A 24,248-nucleotide genomic window follows, 5' to 3' on the forward strand; every position below is an offset into this window, starting at 1 on the left:
CACTTAGGGGGGCCTCATCCGTCTATGGGATGTGGGTGATGTCCCCTGGGAGCACACCATTGCCATAAGCAAACCCGTCCTCGTTATGCACAGTAATTCGTTAGCAGTAAATGGATACTCGGTGGGTACATATGTCTTTACACGTTGTGGGATGTGAATACAGCACCTGGAGGTGTTCAAGACCAGGTTGGATGGAACTTGCTGACCCTTGGGGTCCTTTCCAGCCCAAGGCATGCTATGGCGGCAAGCAGCCCCTGCCCTGGAGCTGAGTGAGGGGCATGCAGAAGTGGGCAGCAGCCCCACTGTGTGCAGGGAGTGCAGGAACTCAATGCCTCTGAGCTCATTCTTTAGAGTCACAGCTCAGGAGCTGCCTTTAATAACCAATGCTTCAAGAGCAGTCACCCAAATAAATTAATGGAATAGTTTAGAGGAGGCAATATGAGGCATCTTGCCAAGACATATATGCTTTTTTATCAGTGAAATTGGCAAGAAAGTAACTTTCAGGCTGACGATTTTCAATTCCAGCCTGTATGAAAAAATAAATTGATTTTCCCCAACTGAAGATACTTACTCTGGAGGATTTAACATTTCTGTACAAGTGAATGTATGTGTACACACATCCACACACCCTCACATTAAGCCCCACGTTTGTTCAGAGCGAGACAGCATCTCCTGCACGATATGAAGGATTCCTGGCATGATCCGCAATGAAAGCGAGATGCTGCTCCCAAATTAATTGATCTGTTTACTCCTGTAACTCAATCTGCATCGCCGGGAAATAAATAGCTGCTCCAAGGTTCTTCTCATGAAGTCGCAGTCTGCTGATGCAGTCGGGAAGCTCTCAGTGCTGCGGTCTATGGGGGGCTGTGGGGGTCTCAGGGTGGGCAGCAAACAGCTCTGCCAGCTGCCCATGCATGAGGGCTGAGTGGGTGCAGCATCCCCTGTGCTGTGCCTGTGTGTCAGAGGGCAGTGCTGGCATTCATCTCCAAACAGCAACGGCACAACGCAGGGAAAGGGAGATGTGCTGCAGCACTGAGCTGTGCCAAGTGCCCATTAGAAGCCCAGAGAACGATTCTGATGCATAATGATAGGAAGCTATAAAGATGCTGTGTCCTTGGTTTAAAAAAAAGATAGTTTCCTTTTATTTCCATATAAAACTCTTATTGGAAGGAGTAGTTAAAACGCCCCAGTAAAAGGCTGCGTCTCCCAATGGCTGCTCCTTCAGGAGGCAGCACTGTGCTGCTCCAGGTTCAGCCAGCAGCCATGGTGAGGAATCCTACTGCTGACCATCAGAGACCCTAAAAGACCCCCACCACACACAGACTGAGCGTTTGCAAGGAGACAGAACCCTGCTTCCATGATTTCAGGGGGAGTATTGGATGCATACTGCCCAAGAAAACCTTTGCATATGCAACACATGCTCTGCATGTAAGCTGAATATCAGTTGTGCAAGGCACACGTGGTGGTGTGCAAGGATCCCCTCGTGCACTTGGCACTGAGAATAAAGCATGCCTCTGTGTTCTGCCGTGGCCTTTTCTTGCAAGACAGCTTTTTAAGGTCACCATTAAATTTAAATTCCTCTCCAAGCTGGGATGCTCATTGCTTAGGTTAATCACCCCTCATTTCGATTCCTTTATTCTCTTGCTCTTTTCTAAAAGTGTGTTTTTAAAGGCCAGCTGCGGTTCCAAAGGTCTTTTTAAGTCTCTGGGTTTCTTTCCATTTTTGAGGCAGCAGTGAAATATGAATGCTCTTGGCACCCTCCCTGCAGTGTTGGCTAACTTCTGAAATTATGTTTTAAGCAGCAGAAATAAACGTGACTTGATTCTGAAGCCTTGGTGGCATTGCCATGCATGGGGCTTCAGGAGGTAACGTGAGCAGGGGCACCATGGGGCAGGAGGGGCATTTTGGCTGCACACAGAGCAGTGTGACCCAGGATGGAGGAATAACGGTGGGGGAAGTGTGGAAATGGGGATTCTTAGGGAATGAAGGAGTTTTCTGTTGGCTTTAGTGTAAGGAGCGTCCATCCTCTTTGCTGTAGGTTGGAGCATCTAAGCCTGTGCTGGGTACAGCCCCCATTGCTGCAATTTTATAATTGCAACTTCAATTAGCAACTGGGAGAGAAGGATTTAGCCATGATGTGAATCTAGGTAAGCTAAAGCGACAGGGTTAATGTCTTAATGAAGATGGCAGGCAGGAACAACCTGCTGGAGAGGGGGGCAGCATCCCGAGCCGGGTCTCACCTTAAAGAAGGTCATGGTTGCGCCGTCCTTCACAGCCCCATACTCGATTTTGGTTTGCTTTGCCAGGTCGTCTGCTGAGTCAATGGGGGATTCCATCCTCTCCACCGTCAGGAAGGCGGCGAGGTTGGCCGTGTAGGACGAGATGATGATGAGGGTGAAGAACCACCAGATGCCACCGATGATCCGCGTGGAGAGAGCCTTGGGCATCAGCTCAGAGCCTGGGGGAGGGGGCAGGGGGGGATGGGACCAGAGGAGGGACCTGTTTTATATCCATCATCCACGTGTATACATACATATACAACAAGGATTGGGTTTCACTGTCAAACTGTAACAGCTACGCAATTAAAGCCGGCTGCTTCTGAGGCACGTCATCCAGATGCATGCGAGGAGATCAGTGGGTCCCTCTGCCCCTTTCTTGCTGACCTTGGGTACAGTGCACAATTTACATGGAACATTCAAACCGAAGTAATTAACGAGGCAGCTTTTATGAGATTTGAATAGCAAGGCACTGATGAACTTTGATGAGTGTTTTGTTCTGCCATTTGAAGAGTGCTTTGCTTTTATACGGATCACTTTTCAAAGCGCTCACTCCAGGGAGTGTGTTCAAATACACAAGGTTTAAAAAGAGAAATCAAACACTGAGAGGAAGGAACTATCAGGGTCCGGTGCTTTGAATGGTGGTTAGAAGTAGGGGAGCTGGAGATGCTGCTCATGAAAGGCGTAACAGGACTGGAATGACTTCTACTGAGCAAACATGAAGGACTAAATGGGCTGTGCTATTTTTGTAATCACCCAAGACACCTTTTAGAGCCAGGAAAGAGCTCTGGGTTTGAAACAGCTGCATTTGGAGGATACAACCAACCTGGAATTTGCAACAAAGAGCAATTTTGGCTTTGCAGAGCAATTTTGTGCAGCAGCATCAAAGCCTGGTGTGGAGTGCAGCTTTTCTCCTGCCTGAGCGCAGCGAAGAGGCGCAGGGAAGCAAAGCGTTGGGTTTCCAGTTTGCTTCAGTTCTTCTCAAGACGCCTCTCCTCTCCATCCCATCCCTCGCCCTTTGATGCACAGGGAAGTGTGACATCAGTCTACCTTTGAAATGTTTTTCTTCTTAGATGTGGGATTGAATTGAAAAGAATACAGCTCTTTTCATGTATCCGCAGCTGCTGCCCATTGGGGGCAGGTATGGGCAGGAGCCCCACTGCTGTGGGGCAGTGCTGTGGGTCTGCCACTCGCTGGCTGCCACCACCACTGTGGGATAAATAAAATGGGAAGGGTGTTTGATGTTTTCCACTGATTCCTATTCCTGGATTTTCTGCAATTAGACCACAGCTGTATTTTGCTCCTCATTCAGCACTGCTCACAAGCTCGCTCCGTGCTGTCTTCCTAATGGATTTACTCTATTCATTCCATCTCTATACATTCTTTTTGCTCTGTTGCATCCATAGATACAGCTGTAATCCTATCTGTGCCCGTTTCTAAGCTCCCTGCCACGCTGGTAACCCACACCAGCAGCTCTGGGAGTGCTCCAAAGGGCTCTCAGCCATTTCCCAGTGCTCCAAAGGGCTCTCAGCCATTTCCCAGTGCACAGAATGACCACACAGGGATGGAAACAGGGACAGATCAGAGTGCACAAAGCTCTGTCTTCTGCAATAGATCTGAGATAACATATTTAAACACATGGCTGAACTAACAGAGCTGGAGGGCTGCTGCTATGTGTGGCACTGCCCCTGCACAACCCACACTGCGATTCCCAATAGCTGCTCTGGAGCTGCTCCTTCCAACACCTGCACGTGTCATTAAGAGTAATTACTGTTTGCAGGGCACATGTGAGCTGGCTGTGCCCTGCAGGGTGAGCTCATGGGATGGGCTTTGAACCAGCGCCCAAAAAAAGGGGGAAAAAAAAAGGCTGAGATGCTCAGTGCTGCTCTCACCCAGCAGAAATCTGGGGGCTCTGTGGGCACACGGATGTAGGAACCCCATTGTGGGCTATGCCTGATCAGAGCAGCCCCACTCCCCATCCCCTGACAGCTGTGCCCCGGGGCTGGCAGTGTCCCTTTGTGGTGTCTGCTTGGATCTGACAGACACAGCGATGCTATCTTGTTCCTGTCACATAGAAATGAAGCCGTACGTCTGAAAAGCCGCGGTGTGGGAGAAGCAGCAGGGAGCTCTGTACCTTGCTGCATCAGCGCGCCCATCCCGAACCAGAAGCTGTTGAACAGGGTGAAGTTGTTCTCCACGATGTCTGAGCCTGGGTTGCAGGGATGTGCATCGTACCACTCGTATGGGCTGAACCTGTGGGGACGCAGAGCAGGAGCTCATGAGCTGGGATGTGGCACAGAATACAGGCCATGCACACCCGGTGCTGCGCGGGGCTGCTGCTCCATTTGCCCTTGCAGCTCCTTAAAAGAAAAAGGCAAATTCAGTGCCAGGTTTTGGGCAGTAACCAGCGTGGCTGTGAGGCTCTCTGTCCCACACTGCTGCAGAGATGGGACGTGACAGATGTGGGAGCAGCTGGGATCCTGTGCCTCCGAGCAGAGGTGCAGCGCTGATCCTGCAGGCGGCTCTGGTGCAGGGGACTCTGCTCGTGCCTGTGGGATTGCACCCAGTGGAGCTCCTCACAACCCCACAAGCAGCAATTCTGTGTGTCAGTGCTCACTGTGGGCACACAGGAGAGCACTCTTCTCCAGGGGGAATCTCCATGGACAGTCCTCTGTTCATGGGCAAAACAGAAGGAATTCAGTCATCTCTGCACACATCCTGCCCAGGAGCAGTCCATAGGCACTGCCTCTGTTAGCCAGGAGCTGGGGTGGATGCCCCATAGGAGGGATGCTGAAGTCTATAGAGCTTACATTTTTAACGTTTTACAAATATTTACATTATTTTAGAGTCCCAGATTTTGCAGAGATTAAATTAAAACCATAATTGACATAATTGTTCTTGAACCAGGCATTAATTATCATCTCCTTCTGAAATCCCTATAGCTTTGCAGCAACCCCATGGCGGAGCCCAGCCTGCAGCTCACGCTGGGCAGTGTTCCCCCATAACCCATGTTGGATGTGCTGGAGGTTTGGTGCTTTGCTTCTCGTGTCCACAGGCATGGAGGGGGATGTGCTCAGAGCACAGAACAGCTCTGTCCCAACATAAAGAGCTCATGATTCAAGGAGCTGCCCCAACCTCTGCTTGCTGCATGCACCTCTCACAGAGCCCAAACTCTATAATGCAGGATGGAGCTGTGCAGGGGATCCTTGGAGCTGCCCCCACCACCCCCCTCCCTCTGAGTGGTGAAATGTGAGAAAATCAGAGAGGGAAAGCAAACACTGGGCTGAGCTGCGCTCTGCCTCATCTGTTCAACCTGCTGTCAGTGTGTGCTGTGTGAGCAATGCTGCCTGAGCCCCAGCTGTGGGGTAGAGGTGGAGTTCGGGGCTGGATGGAAAATTTCTCAGGCTGCCCGTGGTGGGCAGTTAGACAGAAAGGAATTGCTGAGATCAAATGAGCCTGGCAGGTTGGCACGCTGCAGAACTTCAAGGTCTCTGAGCGAGAACCTACCGATGCTGTTCAGATTACAGGGAAATATTCAGAAAATTGCAAAGCAGCGACCGCCTTCGGTGCTTGAAAAGCAGCAGGACTGTTAAAAGAAGGGGTGGGTAAGGAAGGAAGCAGTGAGCACTGCTTGGTGACCCCATGCAGATGCAATCTGGGCTGCTTGGGATGTGCCGTGGCCCAGCATCCCTCTTCCTCAGGTGCAGAACAGGGACTGAGAAATATTTCATCAAAACCTCTGATTACTTTCTTGTCTCTTTTTGGCAGGGGAGCATTTCAAAGAAGGCTTAGTTAAAGGTGAGATCTAACACGAAATGCTTCTGAGTCTAAATTGCACCTCCAGAGAAATCTCCCATGAATCACCCGGTCTTGATTGCAATTAAGATGAGTGTTGATCCCCACCCTGCTGCGCTAGAAGTGATGGGTGTTGGCTGTGGCCCCACACTGTGTCCCCTCACAGGAGATGCCACGGAGCTGTTGGCATTGTGGTTCTCCAGGACTGGGAGCAGAAAGGCTGATTAAAGGGGGAGAGGATCACATCCATCGTTCCCTGCCTCTGAGCAGCCCCTGGGTTGGCTGCGAGCAGCACTGACCTATGGCTGTAACAGCAGCACATGACCCTGGTGCCTGGTTTGGAGCTCACAGCTCTGAGTTCAGGCTTTGTGATGCTGAGTGTTTTTTTCTCCGGAGGTTGGAATCTGAAAGGCCTGGCCAGGGTCAAAAGCAGATATTGGCTGTGTTGCCTCTGAGTGTGATAAATACATCCCATATTTCCCCCATGAAAGCTCTCAACTCTCTGTTGTTCCTGCAGAACCTTAGCTACGTGGAATGCTTGATGTTCTTAAGAGAGTCTCAAGGCAGAAGGAGCATCAGGACCAGAACACTGTTTGTAGGGCTGTGTTTCAGCCCCTGTGTAGCCCACACAGTGCTGTGCAGTGGGGCTGAGCAGTGCTGAGTCCCAACACAAGTGGGGGCTGTGGGGGTCAGGGGCTGCCAGCACTGTCCTGTACTGCAGTGCCTTGTGTGGCTGCAGAGTGCACAACAAACACGCTTTGGAAGAAGAATCTGAGTCCTCTGAGCTGGGTTTGGTACTCAGATGAGTAGGGAGAAATAAACTCATAACAGTTAAAACTGTATTTGAATTCTAATTCCAAGCTGTGCGAGCATCCCTATAATTGATGGCGTTCGAGCCAAAGACGTTACGGCAGCAGAGTCCATCTAGCTGTGCTCTGCATGGCTGACAGAGACATAAAGTGAAGAAATTCCATTAATCATCGCAGTATTTCTCCTTCCTGTAATTACCAGGGTTCTCTGTACCCAGGTGAGCAGCTGCCTGCTGAGAGCACCAGCACTGGGGGCTCAGTGCCTTCTGCCCTGGCCCAGGGCTCTGCCACATGGCAGAGGTGCATTGCAACGACAGGGAGGGAGAATGCTTCCCTTACAGCCTGCAGCCCTGGAGACCTTTGGTGCCATCAGGGGATGTGAGGCCCCTGCAGTGGGGGGTCAGGGGTGGAGAAGCTTTGCCCCCAAGGTGGGCTGGGGAGCGCTGGTGCTGTCTGCCAGGCAGGGATTCCTCTGACAACTGCTGTGATGTGTAATTAGGATATTACACAGTAAACTTAGGAAATCATCTCTAAAAGCCTCCAAGGACCTGAGGGAGGTTGAAAATTGCAGATTTGTTGGAACATGAGGGTTAATCGGTTCTAGTTACTGCAGTTTCATGTTTAATCTCTGCTCTGACTGCCTGATGGATGGCAGAGGCTGAGGCAGGGGCTGCCTCCTACATTGTGCTGTGGGGAGGCACAGCCCTGGGAGGCAGCAGGGGCTCCTGAAGCACTGCTGCATGGCTAGAGGTGTGCAGCAGGCTTCTCTGGGCCTCACCCCACATATCTGAGCACCTAAGGAGTGTACAGGGCCAGGGATATGGCCAACAGCAAGCAAAGGCTTTGTTCTGCTTTGAGGAGGTGGCATCACGTACTCAGAGGAGCCCTGGACTGTGAATCTCATCAAAGACGCTGTGAAATTAATAACACATGCAAATGTATGCAAATTCTGCTGCTTTTAAATATAGAGGTTTTAAACATGTTAATTAGATGCATATTAATTTCTGTAAACAGACACATTGTCGGGTCCGTAGCAATGCGCTCTCCGTTCTTTTGCCATTGGGAAGGCTGTGGGGCTGGCTGTGCCCTTGCTGGAAGTGGGCTGTGCAGCAGGGGAGGCACTGATTGGAATGCACACAGTAGGGTCACTACAGGGAAGACAAAAGTTGGGCCCATTTTGGTTTAACACAGAGCAGTGCCACAGCAGAGCACAAAGCCATCTGCACTCTGCAGAGCCACGGATGCCCTAAGACCCTGTGCTGCAGCTGATGCTGGGATCTCCCTCTGTGGGAAGGGCAGGAGTGGAGTGGAGCAACGGGTCATGGGCCAGGGGTAATCTCATTAATGAAACAGGATTAACATCGTGGCTCCTGTGGTGCAGTCGGATCCCTGCAGAACTCTGCGAGGTGTGGGGAGCAGCGGGGCCCTGTGGGCATCCCCTTACCTGGCTATGACAAAGAGCACGCAGCTGACCCCCAGGTAGGCGAGGAGAATGTACATCCAAATATCAGGAGACAAAGGGTTGAGGAAGGAAAACACACTGGGGTTGGTCCCGTTGGGCTTCCGGTACAGAATGCTGACCCCCAGGGTCATAAAGGGCTTGGAGAAGTCTATCGCTTTTTCCCGTACGTGGGTGATGGTGAGAGGAGCAACAGCCAGGTCAGCTTTCTGTGCACGGCACGGGGAGAGACACAAAGGGAGAGAGAGAGAAAGAAGCCATTAGACAGTGAGCATCCTCATCCCTCCAGCCCTGCTCCCCAGCACATGGAGCTGTGTTTGCTGCCTGCTCTGCTCCTGGGATGCAGGGCAGCGGGGCCCCAGGCACAGAGCCTGGATTTCAGCTGGGCTGGGCTGTGGGGAGCCTGGGTTCAGTTTGTTCTGGTCTGCTGAAAGGCAGCATCATAACCCGACCCCAAAGGCTCAGCCTGCACTGCTGGAGTGGCTTGGGAGCCACAGTAAAGCCCATGCTGCAATGGTACAGAGGTTCTGTCATTGCTGCCTTCACCAGAGCTCTCCAAACCTAGCACTGTGTGTGTCCCAATGTGAGCAGGGGAAGCTGTTGGAGATAGTGAAGGATTTCACTCCTGAGAGAGGGAGGAAATGAGCAGTGCTGCGGCCAGGGCCAGCAGCCACCTGCGTGAGATCCTGCAAGCCAGAACTGTCAGAATGATGGAGCAAGCAGAATGCTGGCCAGGAGCTTGTGCTTCGCCACAGAAAACAAAAAGAGAAAAATCTGCATGGATGCCCAAGGATCAAAACGCTTTTAGCACAGTAATAAAATTTTACTGTGTCATTTCAGCAGCTCCCATGATCTGATGGCAGCCCCACATCCTCAGCAGCACGTGTCGCATACAGACAGAAGGAGGCAGCAGCCTGGGCTGTGCTGTGCCCACAGCTTTCAGGGCAGGATGGGGTGCTTTGATGCCCTTTTTCTCAATGCAGATTTTTCTGGAGGTGGCTCTGATTCAGGCTTTGCTGATGGAGAGGCTGTGGGTCAGCTGGATCAGCCCTCCAAGGGTGCAGCTGCCATTGGTGCCACCGTGCCACCATGATCTGGGTATCACATACTGGGCCCTGAATGCTTCTTTCTCCCATCCCCAGCTTTGTGCTCTGCACGGTTAGATGGCTTTTATTAGAAATGAGGAATTATGGTGAGTGCCAACAGCTTAAAGGCCCTTATCCAGCAAAGCCACTTAAGCACACGCTTCTGCCTTCTCGGAGCCTGCACACCCCTCCAAGTGCTATGGATCTTCTCAAGTGCTTCTCTGAACTGAGGCCAGGGAGCCAACATTCTCAACACAGAGCAGGGCAGCCCTGGTGCTGTGCCACTGTGTGCTCCGTGCAGGGGAACTGAGCTCACTGCAGATCTCTGCACTGCTCCCATGGACCGTGCAGTCCCATCTGCAGCTCTGCTCCGTGGGGCCGTGTTGGGCCACAGCTCTGCAGCCCCTGGAGCAGAGCACCAGGACATATATTTATTCAAGAAAGTAAGCTGCCTCGGTGCTTATTTTGCCAATCTGAGCTCAGTGTTTACATAAACTAATTAGGTGTGCGTTCCCTGAGAGACAGGTAAATAGTGCATGCGTTGCTGGGTTATTATCCAGGCCCTTTCTGGCAGCACCCAGACGTTCATCCCCTATCAGGGCATCCCCAAGTGCAGCTGTCCTGCTGGGCACAGCTCTGCCCACTGCTGTGCTGGCAATGCTGGCAGGGAACCCTAGCAGGGAGCTGGGCTGAAGTGGGGAGAGTTGAGGCTCTTTCAATCTTTTCTTTAGGGAAGATCCTCAGAGAGGGAACAGGAACACCTCAGGGTGTCACAGGGATCACAGTGACAGCAACCGAGTTCTTAGGGATGCACCAGGGAGGGAAGAGCGGGGAGCCAGCACAGAGCTGGGGCTGCTCCCCACACCACAGAGAGCTTCAATCAGCCGCTCCATCGGTCTGATCAGTCTGAATGCTCCCAATTAGCAGTGCTGGGCACAGAGGAGGGGTGCAACCCGCTGCTGGGGCTCACTGCCATCTTCTGACACTGAAGTTCCTCCAGGGCATAAAGAAGAAGTGAAACAAGAGGAGCCTCATCCGCCAGCAATTGGTTTTCCTGTTGCTGGCCCCGTGGCTCCCAGATGAATCCCCTCTCTGCAGCACTTGAGATAAACACCCACCAGTGCACAGCGCTAATGGGAACGTGGCAATGTGGTGCAATATGTATTTCTGCCAGAATGTACTGTCAATAAATGCCCATTTATTGTGAAAGTGTTAAATCAGCTGTCATAAATCGTCCCTAAGGATAGACATTACATCTTCTCTATAGTTACCACTGGCAGGGATTTCCATTAGAAACCCTATTATTTTTCACGCCTTTTTTATTCCCACAAGAAGTTTTCAGATTGAATGGAAATTTGATATGTACTGTCTCAGCAGAAGACAAGTTTTATTTGTGAACGAGTTTGTGCAAAATGTCCAGAACAATTCACGCTGTGGTTTTATGTGGCTCTGCCCACAAACAACACGGAAGATTTGCAGCCGTTCTGTTGGCAGACAGCTACGATTTAGAACTGGGATGGATGGGCCACGGCGCGCAGCGCAGCTCTGCTTGTATCAATAATAATTCCTATGAATAAGCAGCAGTAATAGCTCAGTGCTGATGCAGGGCAGAGATGTGCCATTGCCAGCTCGCTGCTCACTGCCTACGGATGCAGGGCAGGGTGGGTGATGCTGCGCAGGGTGAGCAGCAGGAGGGTGCAGGGCAGAGAGTTGCTTGCTTGGGGCTTATCTGCTCCTGAGGGCACAAATGGGGTCAGGCTGTGAGCGACTCTGACTGCTGTTGCTCTTCCTGTTTATGCTTAAGGCCAGAGTGAAACAAAGCAATTGCACAAAGGCGGATTGCCCAAGGCATCGCTGCCTATGGGCAGGCATGTCTGGATCAGAAGGGACAGCGGAAGGATGCCCGACTCCAAAGGCAGCAGTGCAGCAAGCTGTGCAAACAGCCCATCCTCTGTGCACTGTGCACTGCTGTGAGCTGAGCACCACCACACCCCAAAACTCATTTGTCACACCTCCTAAGCAGCCCCACTGCCTGGGCATCTCACAGCACCAGCAGAAGGGCCCGTGGGATGGGAGCTACCCCTGCCTATGTGCTGAGACTTCCCAAAGACCCCCCTGCTTTGCTCAGGTGAGATGGAGATGGCAGAGGACGGTCAGCCCTGATGTCAGTCTTGCAATGAGGGCAGTGCTGTTCCCATCACTGTGTTGTCTGAATGCCATCTCCAGCACTTTTCATAAGTGTTATGACATGGGTTCAAACCCTCCTGAGCACAGATCAGGTGTTGTTCCTCTCCTTGCATTGTAGGAAGGAGCTCTGCTGCTAAGGAAGGGCCGCATCTGGTTGCAGTTTCATTTTTTAATGCTTTACATAAACACTGCTGTAAAAAGCAATGACGTGTAGATAAGGAACGGAATGGCTTCAGACAGGGTCTGGGCAGTGGTTGTAAATCACTGCCCGGTGTGCACTCAGCCATACCTGTCAGAGTGCAAGCCTGATGCTTGCTTGCAAGGAAACCTGCAAGAAGAGAGGTTTGGCCCTTTGCTGTTGCTGAATGTTAATGTACTGTTTTATTAAGAGGCCAAGAAATGCTTTGGTGCAGACTGACCGTGAATTCAGGGCATGACTTAATGAGGTTGTTCCCCGTATCTTCTCAGCTTGTCACTTCCAGTCTTGGGAAGATCAGAAAAGCCCCTGAGAGCCCTGCAACGTCTTGCAGGACATTGGAAGTGACATGGGTCAGACTAAGTGACAGCGCAGCTGTTGTTCCCCATATCTCATCTCCTGTTCAGAGCTTTTCCCCAGCAGCCTGCAGCAGGGATGCTGTGCTGGGAGCGGGGACCTGCTGTGGGATGCTGTGATCTGGCACGCTACCAGGGGACACAGCCTGTGTCACACATCCATGTCACACATCCATGTCACACACATTGCTCAGGGCACACAATAGCCAGGGCTGTTGTGTAAGAGACCCTTCAATCTGAAGTCTGCACGAACCTGTCTGGAAGCAGAAATACAGAGGCAGATTTGCACAGCCTGTGGCACATTCCCCTGTGAGGCAACGTGTCCTGGTCCCCAGGGCTGTCCTCGTGCGCCCTTGCCATCCTCCTGCCTCTCCAGGATGAGCCATCTAAGGACTGCCGTGTGCTTCTCAAACTGACGGAGCATCACCGTGTCCCTCTAAGGGACATAATCATTATCATCTGCATTTTACAGATGGAGCAAGTACTGCACAGAAGCAACTTGTCCAATGTCATTTAAGGCAGACAAGACAAATCTGGAAACACAACCTAGATCTCTAAGCCCCAGCTCTGCCGTCTCACCGCGAGACAATGCTCTGTTATCTGCTCACAGCAAAGCTCATTTACCGAAGTGACTCACCCAGCAAATGCATCCTTCTCACACGGCCTGGAAGAGCATCACGGCTGCTACGTACAAGAGATTATTTTTGTCTCTTTTCTGCAAGTGCAGCCAATGAATCTGGGAGGTGTCAGTGAGGCTGGGAAGGGGTCCGAGTGCTGCACCACTGGGACAGGGCTGAAGGAGGGAGAGATGTGCTCTATAGCACCTGGGAAATGGAGACCAGAGTGAACTCTGTCCTATCTCTTCTTCCAGAGACCTTTTCTAGGAAGGAGAACTTTGTACAAACGCCACAGCCCTGAGTGGCCCTGAGGGGGCATGGGGTGTGCTGGAGGCAGAACCCAACTGGGAGCTCAGCATCTGCTGGCTGTGTGTCCTGGCTTCAGGCTAGGTGACCTTTTGGCAGCTGCAAGAGCAGGGTTGCCCCTGGAGTTGCGTTGGCGTCAGTGGGCTTTTGTAAACTGCCTTATTAAAAATGGAGATATGGGGAGAGAGAGCTGTGCCCCATACATTGCCCATGCCCTCCGGCTGTGCCACCCAGGTTTGGCCACGCTGTGCCCCAGCCCCACCGCAGCCCCGTGCCCCACTCACGTGGTCGATGAGCTCCTTGATCATCCCGTTCCACTGACCCTTGTCGTCCTGTGCTCCGTACTTGCCGTCCTCCACCAGGCGGATCTCGTAGGTGAAGCCCAGGATGACAGCCAGCTCCTTCAGCAGGTCGATGCAGTACCCCTCGAAGCGGTCGTTCCCAAACAGGGCCGTGTCAGATTTGCGGAACATGACGAAGGGTTCCTCCTGGGCACGGACAGCACAGACCCCATTATGGCTCAGCCTGGCTCCAGGGTCAGCTCGCCAGGCTGTGCTGCCACGGGGACACGCTGGGAGTAAATTAACTTTGCACAGCGCAGCAGCTAATTAGCAACCTTGTTTACCCCACAAAATTTAATTTTGTCTCTTCTGAGCGGCCAACTGTTTTCCATTTGGTGGGATTTCAGGGACAAAAATATCCATTTCATGCTCTGAAATGAAGTGCTGAGGGGCAGTGCAAGGTCAGGGGGATGAATAAGAGCGCCAGTCCTGCACGGTCGGGTGCCCACCATGCTGTGGGTCTGGGGCTGAGCCCGGCAGGCTCTGTGCATGGCTGCTGCAGCCCAATGATCCCCCAGTTTGGTTCTGTTCCGTTTTGAAGCGCTCCCTATGGGATGCAGGGCTCTGCTCTGGGGAGTGGGGAGGTTGGGGCAGCAGCTCCAACTGGAGAAGTGCTCCATGCCCACGGGGCAACGGGTAGCAGGTGTGGGTGCAGCGAGCGGCACGGCTTGGGATGGCATCAGGCATGGGCAGCCACCAAGGGCAGGGAACGGGGGGCGCAAGGGCAGCCTGAGGGGGGAAACACGGAGGGGACGACAGATGGGAATGGCAAAGGCTGAGAAGCAGCGGGCAGGAGCTGGGAGGCAGGCAGAGGTAGCAGCAGCTGATAGATGGCCACAGTGAGGACTGCACACAAGGCTGGTGTCCTTGCCGACAGGGCTGGGCTCCGGCACCGTGCTGGGGAGCAGGGTTGGGGCTGGTGTCTGCCTGCAGCACAGAGCAGCGTTTGCAGAAGCACAGAGCGATGCAGGAGCACCGCTGTGACGGGGCTGAGTTTGGCATGCAGCTCTGTTACGCCCTGTCCCCCCCCAAACCTCCTCCCCGGCTTTCTTTGTTATCTCTAGAATTAGTGCTTTGTTTGTGGATCGGTCCAATCGATGGGTCTGGGTATAAATACGGCAGCTCCAGAGCAGCTGTAAAGCACTATTAATTTTGGGAAGCGCTGTAGGGATTACATACATATTTAACAGCCGAAGCGCCGAACATTAGCACGGCGCCCGCTTCAGTAATGCATCTGCAGGTCTCAAACATTTCCTAGGGGGTAATTCTGAACTCTGTGAACCACTTATTCACGGACTATTTCACAATTTATTACTGAAAATGGCCAGACATCCAATTCACAAGCTCTCTCGGTTTGCTAATCGATTTCTCAGTGAAGGTGCCCTCAATTTCATAACTTCACAGTTCCCATATTGCTTGGGGAGAGCGGTGCTGGCTGCTGGGGTAATATTTCTCTTCCAACAAGTTGCTGCGATATGAACAAAAAGGGGAAAAAATAACCTTTCGTGCTTCCCCTTCTGAGGCTCCTCCTCTGGCTTTCCGGCACAGCAGGACAAAGGCAGAGTGCAAAAGCACAAACAGTTTAAGGATGTGGGTTTTTAGAGCCCGGTCTGTGAGGGCGCAGTGGCTGCAGACTGGGGCTGAGTGCATTCCCTGTGGGCTGCAGGGTCCCCCAACCCCGTGCGCAGCCCCTGGCGCAGTGCAGTTCGTAGGAACTGGTGCTGTCTGCATGTTTTGCAGTCTGTACATCCTTGCAGAGCATGGGATGAAAGCACTGAGAGAAGGATATCAGAGGCAGATGGCTCACAGGTCCCCATCGTTTTGCATTGCACCCTGGTCTTGGAGGGTTACCCCAAGTGGACGTTTCCAGGCCCTGCAGTGCATCCTGAGCCCAGCAGATGCCTTCCCCAGCTTCAGCCCAGCTCTCAGCTCTATCTACCCCTGCCCTTCCTGCAGTCCCATGGCCTCACCTCACCCTTGCGGGCTCCTGCACCTCCCAGTGCCCCCCACACATCCTCCTTCCCCTCTCTTCCCCCTCCCTTTTGCTTTGTCACTTCACGTGCACTTGTGCCATAGCTCCTGATCTGGCTGTTGTTTACCTGTATCTGCTGGGGAGCTGTGGCTGCACCCCCTGCCACTGCTCCACACACAGCCCTCAGTCTCACGGATTGCACAGCCTAAATCTTTCAGCCTCAGAGATCCCCCCAGTAGCAGCTTTCCACCTTCCCTCCCCCCAAAAACAAGAGGACCATGTGGCTGTGAGCCGGCTGTCTGGGGTTGGTGCTCCTTGTTCCTTCGTGGTGGTAACTCCACGAACCTGCACTGTATGATACGGCCGTATCCAAACCAAAGCCACTCGTCATAACTCATTAGATAGAAAATAAAAATTCATTCTGATCTGATGCCTGCCATCAAATCCAATAGCCAACGTGCGGACAAAATGCAGCGTGACAGCTGGCAGCAGAGGGGCCCGCTAAGCAGCCGTGCTTTGCTGGGTAATGGCATTACTCAGAGCTGGCTTATCAAAGATGTGCTTAGAAGAGGGAAAGAAACGCGATTGTCACAGCTCAGCCTGGGTCTGGGGCTGTTCCTGGCATCACTGTGCAGAACACAGCATCCCTGATGGGGGCACTTGGCAGCCATGGGGGTCCCCATGGGGTGTCCTGACTCCACAAGGGCGCACGTGGGGGGCAGAGGGTGTGCTGAGCTCGGGGCAGAGAGGGGGAAGAGTTGCAGTTTCTTACCAGCACAGTGGTGACAATCAGAGATCTGTTGCTCAGTGAGTCCGTGACGTTGGGCCCTCGTCCCTTGGAGATCTCGGTGATGTTCAGACCATTGGAGGGGTTCCATGTACCCACCTGAAAGGAAGCGAGCAGACAGGAGGTGAGCTGCTGGGACACCAGCACTGTTCCCTGGAAATGGAAGTTGCTTTCTTTTGGAAGCAGAGCTGACATCAGCTTGTTTCACCCAACCAAAATCTGCAATTGTCATTCAGCACGGGTCACTGCTTGCTGTGCAATGGGTTGTGTGCTGCATGGGGCAAAGCTGGGGGAAGGCAGCAGGGTTTGGAGCTGAGTGCACCATTTGCAGCTGCACTGCGTGGGATGGGTGGTCAGAGCACACTGGCTGTCAGCTTTGGGCCAAAGCAGAGCAGAATCAAAGGGAGCAAAAATATACCCAAATTTGGTTTTAATTCCCTGAGCGGAGCCCTCCCAGGAAGGTGCCAGGAGCTGCAGGGAGCACCACATCTCCTCCACCCCCCTGGCTCTTCCAGGTGCTCTGCTTTTCTCCAGCTGTCAATTTCAATAAGTCGTTAGGCTTTGAAGGTGTCTATTGACCCAGAAATAGCAAAACATGTCTCTATTTAGAGAAGCTGGCTGGGCAGCTCTAAGCCTGTTAACCCAGACCGTGCAGCACCAGAGGCTGGAGGAGCGTGACGACGTGGTGTGGGGTCAGCAGGCTTTGTAATGGGTGATGCTGCCTGGCAAAGAAACCTCATAAACTCCAGAAGACTTTCCATGAGCGCTGTGAAAGGCTCTGAGTGTTTCAGGTGAAACTCTGCTCTCCGTCTCCCTTCTGTCCCAGCAGCTGCAATGCAAAGGTCTGCATTGCTAATGATGCTAACAGGGGGTCTGAATGAGCCTCCTCTACTCAAAGCTCTATGGGATGAGGCTTCTTCAGGAAAAGGAAATCCACAGAACTTAAGGCTGAAGTAATGAATTTAACAAAATGACAGAAAGAAAAGGAAAAAGAAAACAAGTGCCTTAAGAGAGCTGTGCGGCTCAGATAGTCAAAGCACTTGTAATTAGGTTTAGTTAATGCTCTGGTAATCCCTGGAACATCCAGGAGGTATCGGGATCAGGAGTGCAATCCTAAAGCTCAACAGACATAAGCTGCTCTGCATAATGCAGAACCCGAGCAGGATTTGTTTGCTGTTCAGCATTCTGTTATTTCAGATTAACCATTGACAGCAGCGCGGCGTCGGCGGAGATTTGACATCGATACTCGAGAGCCCCTCCTGAGCCCACAGGAAGCTTTCAGACAATGAGGTGGTGAGCTGTGAGATGTCAGGATTGCTGCAGACAAAAGTTGCACGCAGTATGCATGGAGCTGCAGGCGGCGTGAGGCACACAGCACTGATAACAACGCTGTCCTATGGAGCGCATGGCAGACAGATGTGCAACGTGGAGATGCACTGTGCAGTGCCTCGCACATCTCTCTGCTACTCCAGCACTCCAGAAAGCTGCTTTTTGGGTGGTGCTGCTTCTTTTTTTGTTCAGACTCTAGGGGGAAAAAGAAGCAGTCGGGGTACAAAGATCAGCGTGCGCTCAGTTTGTGTGAGATGGGCTCCGAGCAAATGGGGCTGGGGGTCACAGGGTTTATCTGAAATAATGTTTTCTTTATTCTGTGCTTGGCACCAACAAATGCATTGCTAGGGGAGGGCTCTGCTGACCTGGAGATTTGTTGCTGCAAGCACAGAGCTACTATGGTGTTGTGAAAGTGTGACGACAGCTTCTGCTGGAGAGAAGGGAGCTGGGAGCTGGGATGGGATGGGATAGGAGCTGGGAGCTGGGATGGAAACACTCTGTGAGCACTGCAATTGATCCCCAACCCCAACTGGAGGAGGCATCTGCTCCCCTCGGCGGATTGCAGGCTGCTCCTGACTGCTCCCAGCTGGTGTCCCTGTGGGATCCATCCCCTGTCCATGCCCATGGGCACAGGGCTCAGTGCCTTGTCACTGCTGCCAGCCCATCACCTTGTGTGTGTCTGAAAGCAGACGGCTCCAGAGAAGAGATGAATGGCTGCCCTGGAGCTTGCAAACCTGCAGCACAGCCCTTAGTAGGGCCAGCACTCAGCATCACTCTGCAGAGGGCTCTGGGAGCCCTCGATGTCTTTGTGTGTGGGTTTGGAGTCTGGTGGAGGTCATTGGTGGCCATGAGGCAGCCTCAGGCTTCTCTGTTTTACCTTAAACAAACAGATCTCACCTTGAGACTGCTGTGTTAGAGGCTTTGGTGCTTTTCTTTTGAAAAGTAACTGGAGAAAAGGGAATGAAATCCCAGTGACCACTCAATGACCAGCGTGGTGTCTGTGCCCCTGAGACCTGCAGCAATACAAGAGGCTGAGGCTGCTGGGACAGCCAGAAAACACGCTTTGCTTTTTCTTTATCATCCCTTAAATAACACAGAGGCAAATTAAACTACGCAGCGCATCCTCCAGTATCTAGCCTGTAATAAGTCAGTGCCATTTCCAAGCAATTTTCCTTGTGGAAATCACACCAAGATGATGCTTTCAAGAAGCTGTTTGCTGTTCTGTGAGCAAACCAAGCAAGGAGCTGGGTGGGATGGGTTTTATCTCCCCCTTAGGCTGGGCGAGCAGAGGTTAATGGCTGATCTGAGCATTCCTTCTGCTCCACGCTCTGCCGTGTCCCCAAGAAGTGCCACAAGCACTCCTGCAGCTGGGATCTGTAATCCTCCATGCGCTGCTCCGGGGCCGTGAGTCACAGCAAAGGCGTGGAGAGCAATCAGAGAAATCTTGCAGAATAAATATCCTTATATAAAACCCAGAAAACAGGGAAGCAACGCAACCACCAGCGTCAGAGCTGTGCTGGGGCAGGACAGACACTGCCTACCTTTTCAAGGCCGTCTTCTTTCAGGCTGATGATGTCCAAGTCAAAATCTGTGCGTAGACCGCTGCTCTTGTTAAAGACGATGCGTCCGGTGAGTCCTTCCCACTGGGCCTGGAGGGGAGAGGAAAAACACAGGGCTGTCAGTTGGCATCGTAAATAAGCTTCTTGCCCTCCGCTCTACTATCTTTTAATTAGTCCCACCCCTGGTTCTTTCTCCCCAAAGAACATGATTAATTAATGACCACCTCCATCGCCGTGTTCTGCAGATGGAGACGTTCAGAGCGCTCTGCAGTCCCTGTGCTGGTTTTGTTTGCACCTTTTGTGTCCGACAGCTGTTGGGGCTGTGATGACTCAGTAAAAAACTCCTGCATTCATCATAGCATCCTTGCGGGCTGCATTTATCCTTGCGGTGCTGATAAATGCTGGGCTGTGGGGAGCCCGGCTCTGGGACAGCTCTGGTTGAGCTCATAAATTAAGAGCTGCTTTTGGCAGGATGCTGATGCTCCCGAGGGGAATGGGAGCCTGAATGTCCTGAGCAATGGGCAGCTGTGGGAGTGCTGGCACTCCTGCAGTGTGACCTCAGCAGGTGGCACTGTGGCCATCGCTGCAGCCGTGCTCACAGTGTGTGGCAGTGTTGCTCGGGGTGCAATAGGGGCACACTTATCTCTGCACTGTGCTGTGTTGGTGCCAGAATGGGAAACGACAGGAGGGCACTGGCGTGTGAGCTCAGGATAATTTGCAAAAGGAACCAACCAAACAAATTATTTACACTGTCTTTTGGCAGCCAGCTGGAGCAGCTTTCCACAGAAGGGAAGAAAACATGAAATAGGGGAGAGAGAGAGAGGCAGAGATAGAAGAGATACAATCTTCAGAGCCGATTAAGAGGAGGTTCATTCTCTGCCTGTGATGGGAGCAATTCCTCTCACTGCTCCCACAGCTGCATGGTTGTGCTGCCCAGGCTGGGTGCAGGGCTGTCCGCAGGGCAAGCTGCAGCACCCTGACACCAGCAGTGTCCTTCTGTCTTTGTGTTTATGGACCTTATGGGACTCTGTGCCCAACCTTTTAGGTCCAACCCTGGGCATGTGTCCTTTGCTGCAGCTGCTTCCCTGACTTCCTACGCAAAAAGTCACTGCTCCAGAAGTTTCCAAAGGCCAGGGGGTAAAAAGGTGACTTTCCTACAGAGCCACACTGGCAGGTTTGCACCATCTCCCTGCCTTCATTTGTTCTTACAAAGGACTCTTTGCAGCCAGAGCAACATGTGGGGTCCTGGGGAGAGTTTTCATAGCCCTGGAAGCACGAAACCCTCTGTTACGTGTGCAGGTATGCCTCACTGCTCCTGCTGCAGAATCTTTGCAGTCATTTTGAGCAATTAGAGCTGCAAATCGGGCTCTCACCTCCTTGATGAAGTTCATGAATCGTCCTCCGAAGCGCCAGGCCTTGTGCCGGTGACACTGCAGGGAATTCACCGTCATCTGCGGGGCGCGCTGATAGCACACAGACACCACGTGCACAGCATCATACAGCAGGGCCGCGTCTGTCTAAAGGGAAGGGAACAGCATTTGTGGCTCTGCAGAGTGCTGGTGACACCTGTGCATACAGGGCAGAGATGCAGCAGAGCGAGTTTCTGTTCTTCAGGCTGAAAGAGCACAGCTCTGTCCTGAAATCAGAGCTTGGCACAATGTCATCTGTTTGCATGAGTCTATCCGGGCTGTTCCTGATGCTCTAGCTGCTGTGTTGTCAAATGGAGAAGCTAATTCTAAATGTAGGAGATAGAAACAGAGCTTTCTTATTTCATCTGCTTAGTCTAAGGAGAGTAAAGCATCCTTACATGAGAGCATCTTAGCCATGCACATGTGTACAAAGGGAAAGAAGAACCAGAAAAGCAAAGTGGCTTGTCCCTGTGCATGGAGAACTTTCCAAAATGACCCAGCCAGCACATCACAGCTACATAACATCTGCCTACATTTCAGTTTTGGAACCAGGGAGAACTTTCTGTGAGGTGATGGCTTTGGGTACCATAAGGTGCCCCATCTCTCCTCCAAAGTGCTCAAGGGCATCAGGTTAATTTTACACCTTGCTGTGATGAATCCTGCTGGGGAAAATACATTGTTTGCTAGCTTCCCAAAGCTGCAGAATGGTGTACAGCACAATGAAACAAGTAGCACAGCAAACAAAGGGGAACATCCATCAGGACGTGGCCATGGAGAAAATCCTCCAGCATGGCACTGTCCCCATGGCTGCAGCACCCAAGCGTGATGAGTGGGCAGTGTGTGTCCTGCAGGCTCCTGGCACAGCAGTGGGGACAGACTTTGTGTGTTTGGGGCTGGGAGAGGAGCACGAGGACGTGGCAAGGCAGTTTCATGGGGAATTAGTGTAGTGCTGAGACCCTCCTGCACCCCTGCATGCAGTGTAAAAGGAGAAGAGTGATGAGACTGTCTTCCAAAGGAAAATAAAGCAGAATAGAGGGATACGAGGAGCCTTCTCAAGGTGAAAGTCTGGGAGCTGTGCTACCTGTGGGAAGGATCGGGAGGCAACCAGTCAACAGTTACGGGGCCAGAGACAAACTTGCAGGGAAGACAGATGGGTGAGCAGGTGCTGCACCTTCCGAGCCGTAACTCGGTGGAGCAGAGCTGCCATCAGGCCCTAAAAGGAGTCATCAAAGCTGCGGTAGAAGCTGTCTCTGGGCATAGCTGTGGCTCTTCTTCCCTGCATCAATCTCAGTGAACTGCCTGACCCAGTCCAGTCATGTGCTCTGCTCCTTCTGGAGGCTTCCTGGGATGACAAACCCCATTGTGCTCTGTCTTTGGCAGTAGTGAAAGCTTTGGATTTGAATGCTTTGTGCTGTCGTCATGCTCTGTACCATCATCACACCTTGTACCATCATCACACCTTGTACCATCATCACACCTTGTACCATCATCATATCTTGTACCATCACCATGCCTCGTGCCATCACCATGCTTTGTACCATCACCATGCTTTGTACCATCACCATGCTTTGTACCATCACACCCTGCACCACCACACCCCATACCACCACACACCACACCATCACACCCCACATCCCCATTTCCCAGCCCATGACACCATGTCCTATGACACCCTGTACCCTCAGCACACCCCACACACCCCATACCATCATCACGCCGTCGAGCAGCCCCAGCTCTGCTTTGGGCGCAGACTGCAGCCTCTCCATCGCCCACTTCTCGATGATGGAGGACACGTGGGGATTCTCCACATTGAGGATCCTGAAACCAGTCAGGTTCACTCCAGAGTAGCGGTATGGTTCTAGATCTAGTGCATAAAGATCCTAAAAAGAGAGAAACCGGGTTAAACATTGGATTTAGCTGTGGGGTGTTGATCTCTTTTACACTGGGTTGTGTGTGTGCCATGGCAGAGCACGTGGGCAAGAGGCAGTGATGCTGCAGGGCTGCCAGCTGCAACCCATGCTGCTGTGTGCTGGTGGGACAGGGAGGCGATGGGAGAGAATTTGCTGTGAGCACCAGAGCCCTCCGGGTGCTGGGGATGGTGGAGTGACTCTGAATCTAGCAGACAGCGATCAAAGAGGAACGGAGATGCATCTCTTGACGTTCCAACCAGGCTACACAGTCTGCAAATGAATGAGAGGGCCCTTTATGCAACTGAAAGAAAACTCTCCCAGCCAGGCAGCCCTGAGCTGCTGGCAGCTGGCCCGCGGACATGGCTTGGCACACAGCAGGGACGGGCACTCCTTAATGCATCTCCTGGCTCCGGTGCTCAGCTCGAGATGGACTCCAGCTCAGGGATCATCCTCAGTGCCCCATCAGTGGTGTGGGGGTGAGTGATGAGCCCAGGGCACAACCCAGAGCCTGCACAGCTCGGATGGGACGGAGAGCTGCATGGGTGTAGTTGGGGCATGGGATGCATGGCAGCCAGAGGTTTTGGAGCTGCTTTGTATGTTGTGGCTGTACCAGCAGGATGTAGCTGGGCTATGTGCTCACCAGACACAAGCTCTGTTCTGCCCATAGGCAGCTGCAGAAACACTGGCCCTGAAATGCAGCGCCCTGAGCAAAGCAGAACACAATCAGCACTCACCAGCAGCCAGCACTTCATGCTCAGTGGAAGATCTGAGTTCCTACAGCTGTTTTGCTTTCGTAATATTTAGGAGTTTGATCTCTCCTTGTGCATCCCCATGTCCTTGCGCCCTGGGCTGGCTGCTGATGGATGCTGGGCTGTAACCTGCTGGAGCAGCCTGCAATGCTGTTCATCACAGGCAGCACAGCACAGCGCAGGGTCTGGGCTGGGTGGGCATTTGTTGTTTTTTTTGTTTTCTTGCTGAAAAATGGCAAGTGCAAACCTCACGTCTCATTAAAGTGCAGCGCTCAGGCCCGGTTGTATGCTGCTTTCAGATGGGTTACAGCCACCGCTAGCACACGGAGCTGATAAGCTCAGACATGCAGATGTCTGCTGTGGGGTCCTCTGCTCCATGCAGCACTGGGCTGTGCTCCCACCAGTGCAGCTGGGCAATGCACAGCCCCACCGAGCATCAGAGCACCTCAGGGGGGAATTGCCCTATCAGTTTCTCCCACATTTTCCGCTCCTGTACAGCCACAAATTGGAACATCTGGTTCTATTTTCCACCTCATCAGCATTCTTTTTCGCCACTTTTTTTTCTTACTGCAGATTTATTCTCCCCTCCGTCCCTCTGCCTTCAGGCCAGTTCTGCTCCCGGGGCTCTGGGGGATCCTCCCCAGGTGATGCCATTCCCCATGGGAGCTGCAGTGGGCAGTCACACCACAAATGCACGACATCCTCATGTCCACACTCCCCAGCCTGAGCTTGGGGGCTGTGGTTTCCCTCTGCACAAAGCGTGGGAGGATCCTTGCTTCCTTTGGGGCACTGGGAAGCTTCCATGTTTGCAAAGAGCTGCTTTCCAAAGTTGCTGGGAAATCCCTGGAAGCATTGGGCTCGGAGGACCATCCGTGCTCGGGACATTATGGGATAGCAGAGCTGCACAGAGAGCTGTGCTCCTATAGGGCAGGCCGGACTGGGGCTGCTGCTGCAGGAGCACTGAGCAGAGCCGTGCTGCTGAGCACACTGCAGCAGCATTTCGTGCCAAGTGTTGATGCACTGCACTCGGTATTGACTGGGGACCTTTTAGAAACATTCAGTATAACATAATAGACTAATTCATTAGCACCCCATGGGTCTAGTAC

General features: G+C 52.5%; 1 protein-coding gene across 1 annotated transcript in view; it reads right to left on the reverse strand.

Annotated features, from left to right (window-relative positions):
* GRIK3 (glutamate ionotropic receptor kainate type subunit 3) overlaps positions 1 to 24,248 on the reverse strand; it is a 69,324-nt gene that overhangs the window by 3,435 nt on the left and 41,641 nt on the right. The window contains exons 6-13 of the mRNA XM_052698775.1: positions 22,190 to 22,363; positions 20,448 to 20,591; positions 19,057 to 19,164; positions 16,172 to 16,285; positions 13,371 to 13,574; positions 8,325 to 8,548; positions 4,411 to 4,529; positions 2,241 to 2,458 (exon numbers count right to left, since the gene is read on the reverse strand). Coding sequence (XP_052554735.1) covers positions 2,241 to 2,458; positions 4,411 to 4,529; positions 8,325 to 8,548; positions 13,371 to 13,574; positions 16,172 to 16,285; positions 19,057 to 19,164; positions 20,448 to 20,591; positions 22,190 to 22,363 — 1,305 coding nt within the window. The remainder of the gene's footprint in view (positions 1 to 2,240; positions 2,459 to 4,410; positions 4,530 to 8,324; positions 8,549 to 13,370; positions 13,575 to 16,171; positions 16,286 to 19,056; positions 19,165 to 20,447; positions 20,592 to 22,189; positions 22,364 to 24,248) is intronic.

Source organism: Tympanuchus pallidicinctus, unplaced genomic scaffold (assembly GCF_026119805.1).
Source record: "Tympanuchus pallidicinctus isolate F22 unplaced genomic scaffold, pur_lepc_1.0 scaffold33, whole genome shotgun sequence".
Taxonomy (NCBI): domain Eukaryota; kingdom Metazoa; phylum Chordata; class Aves; order Galliformes; family Phasianidae; genus Tympanuchus; species Tympanuchus pallidicinctus.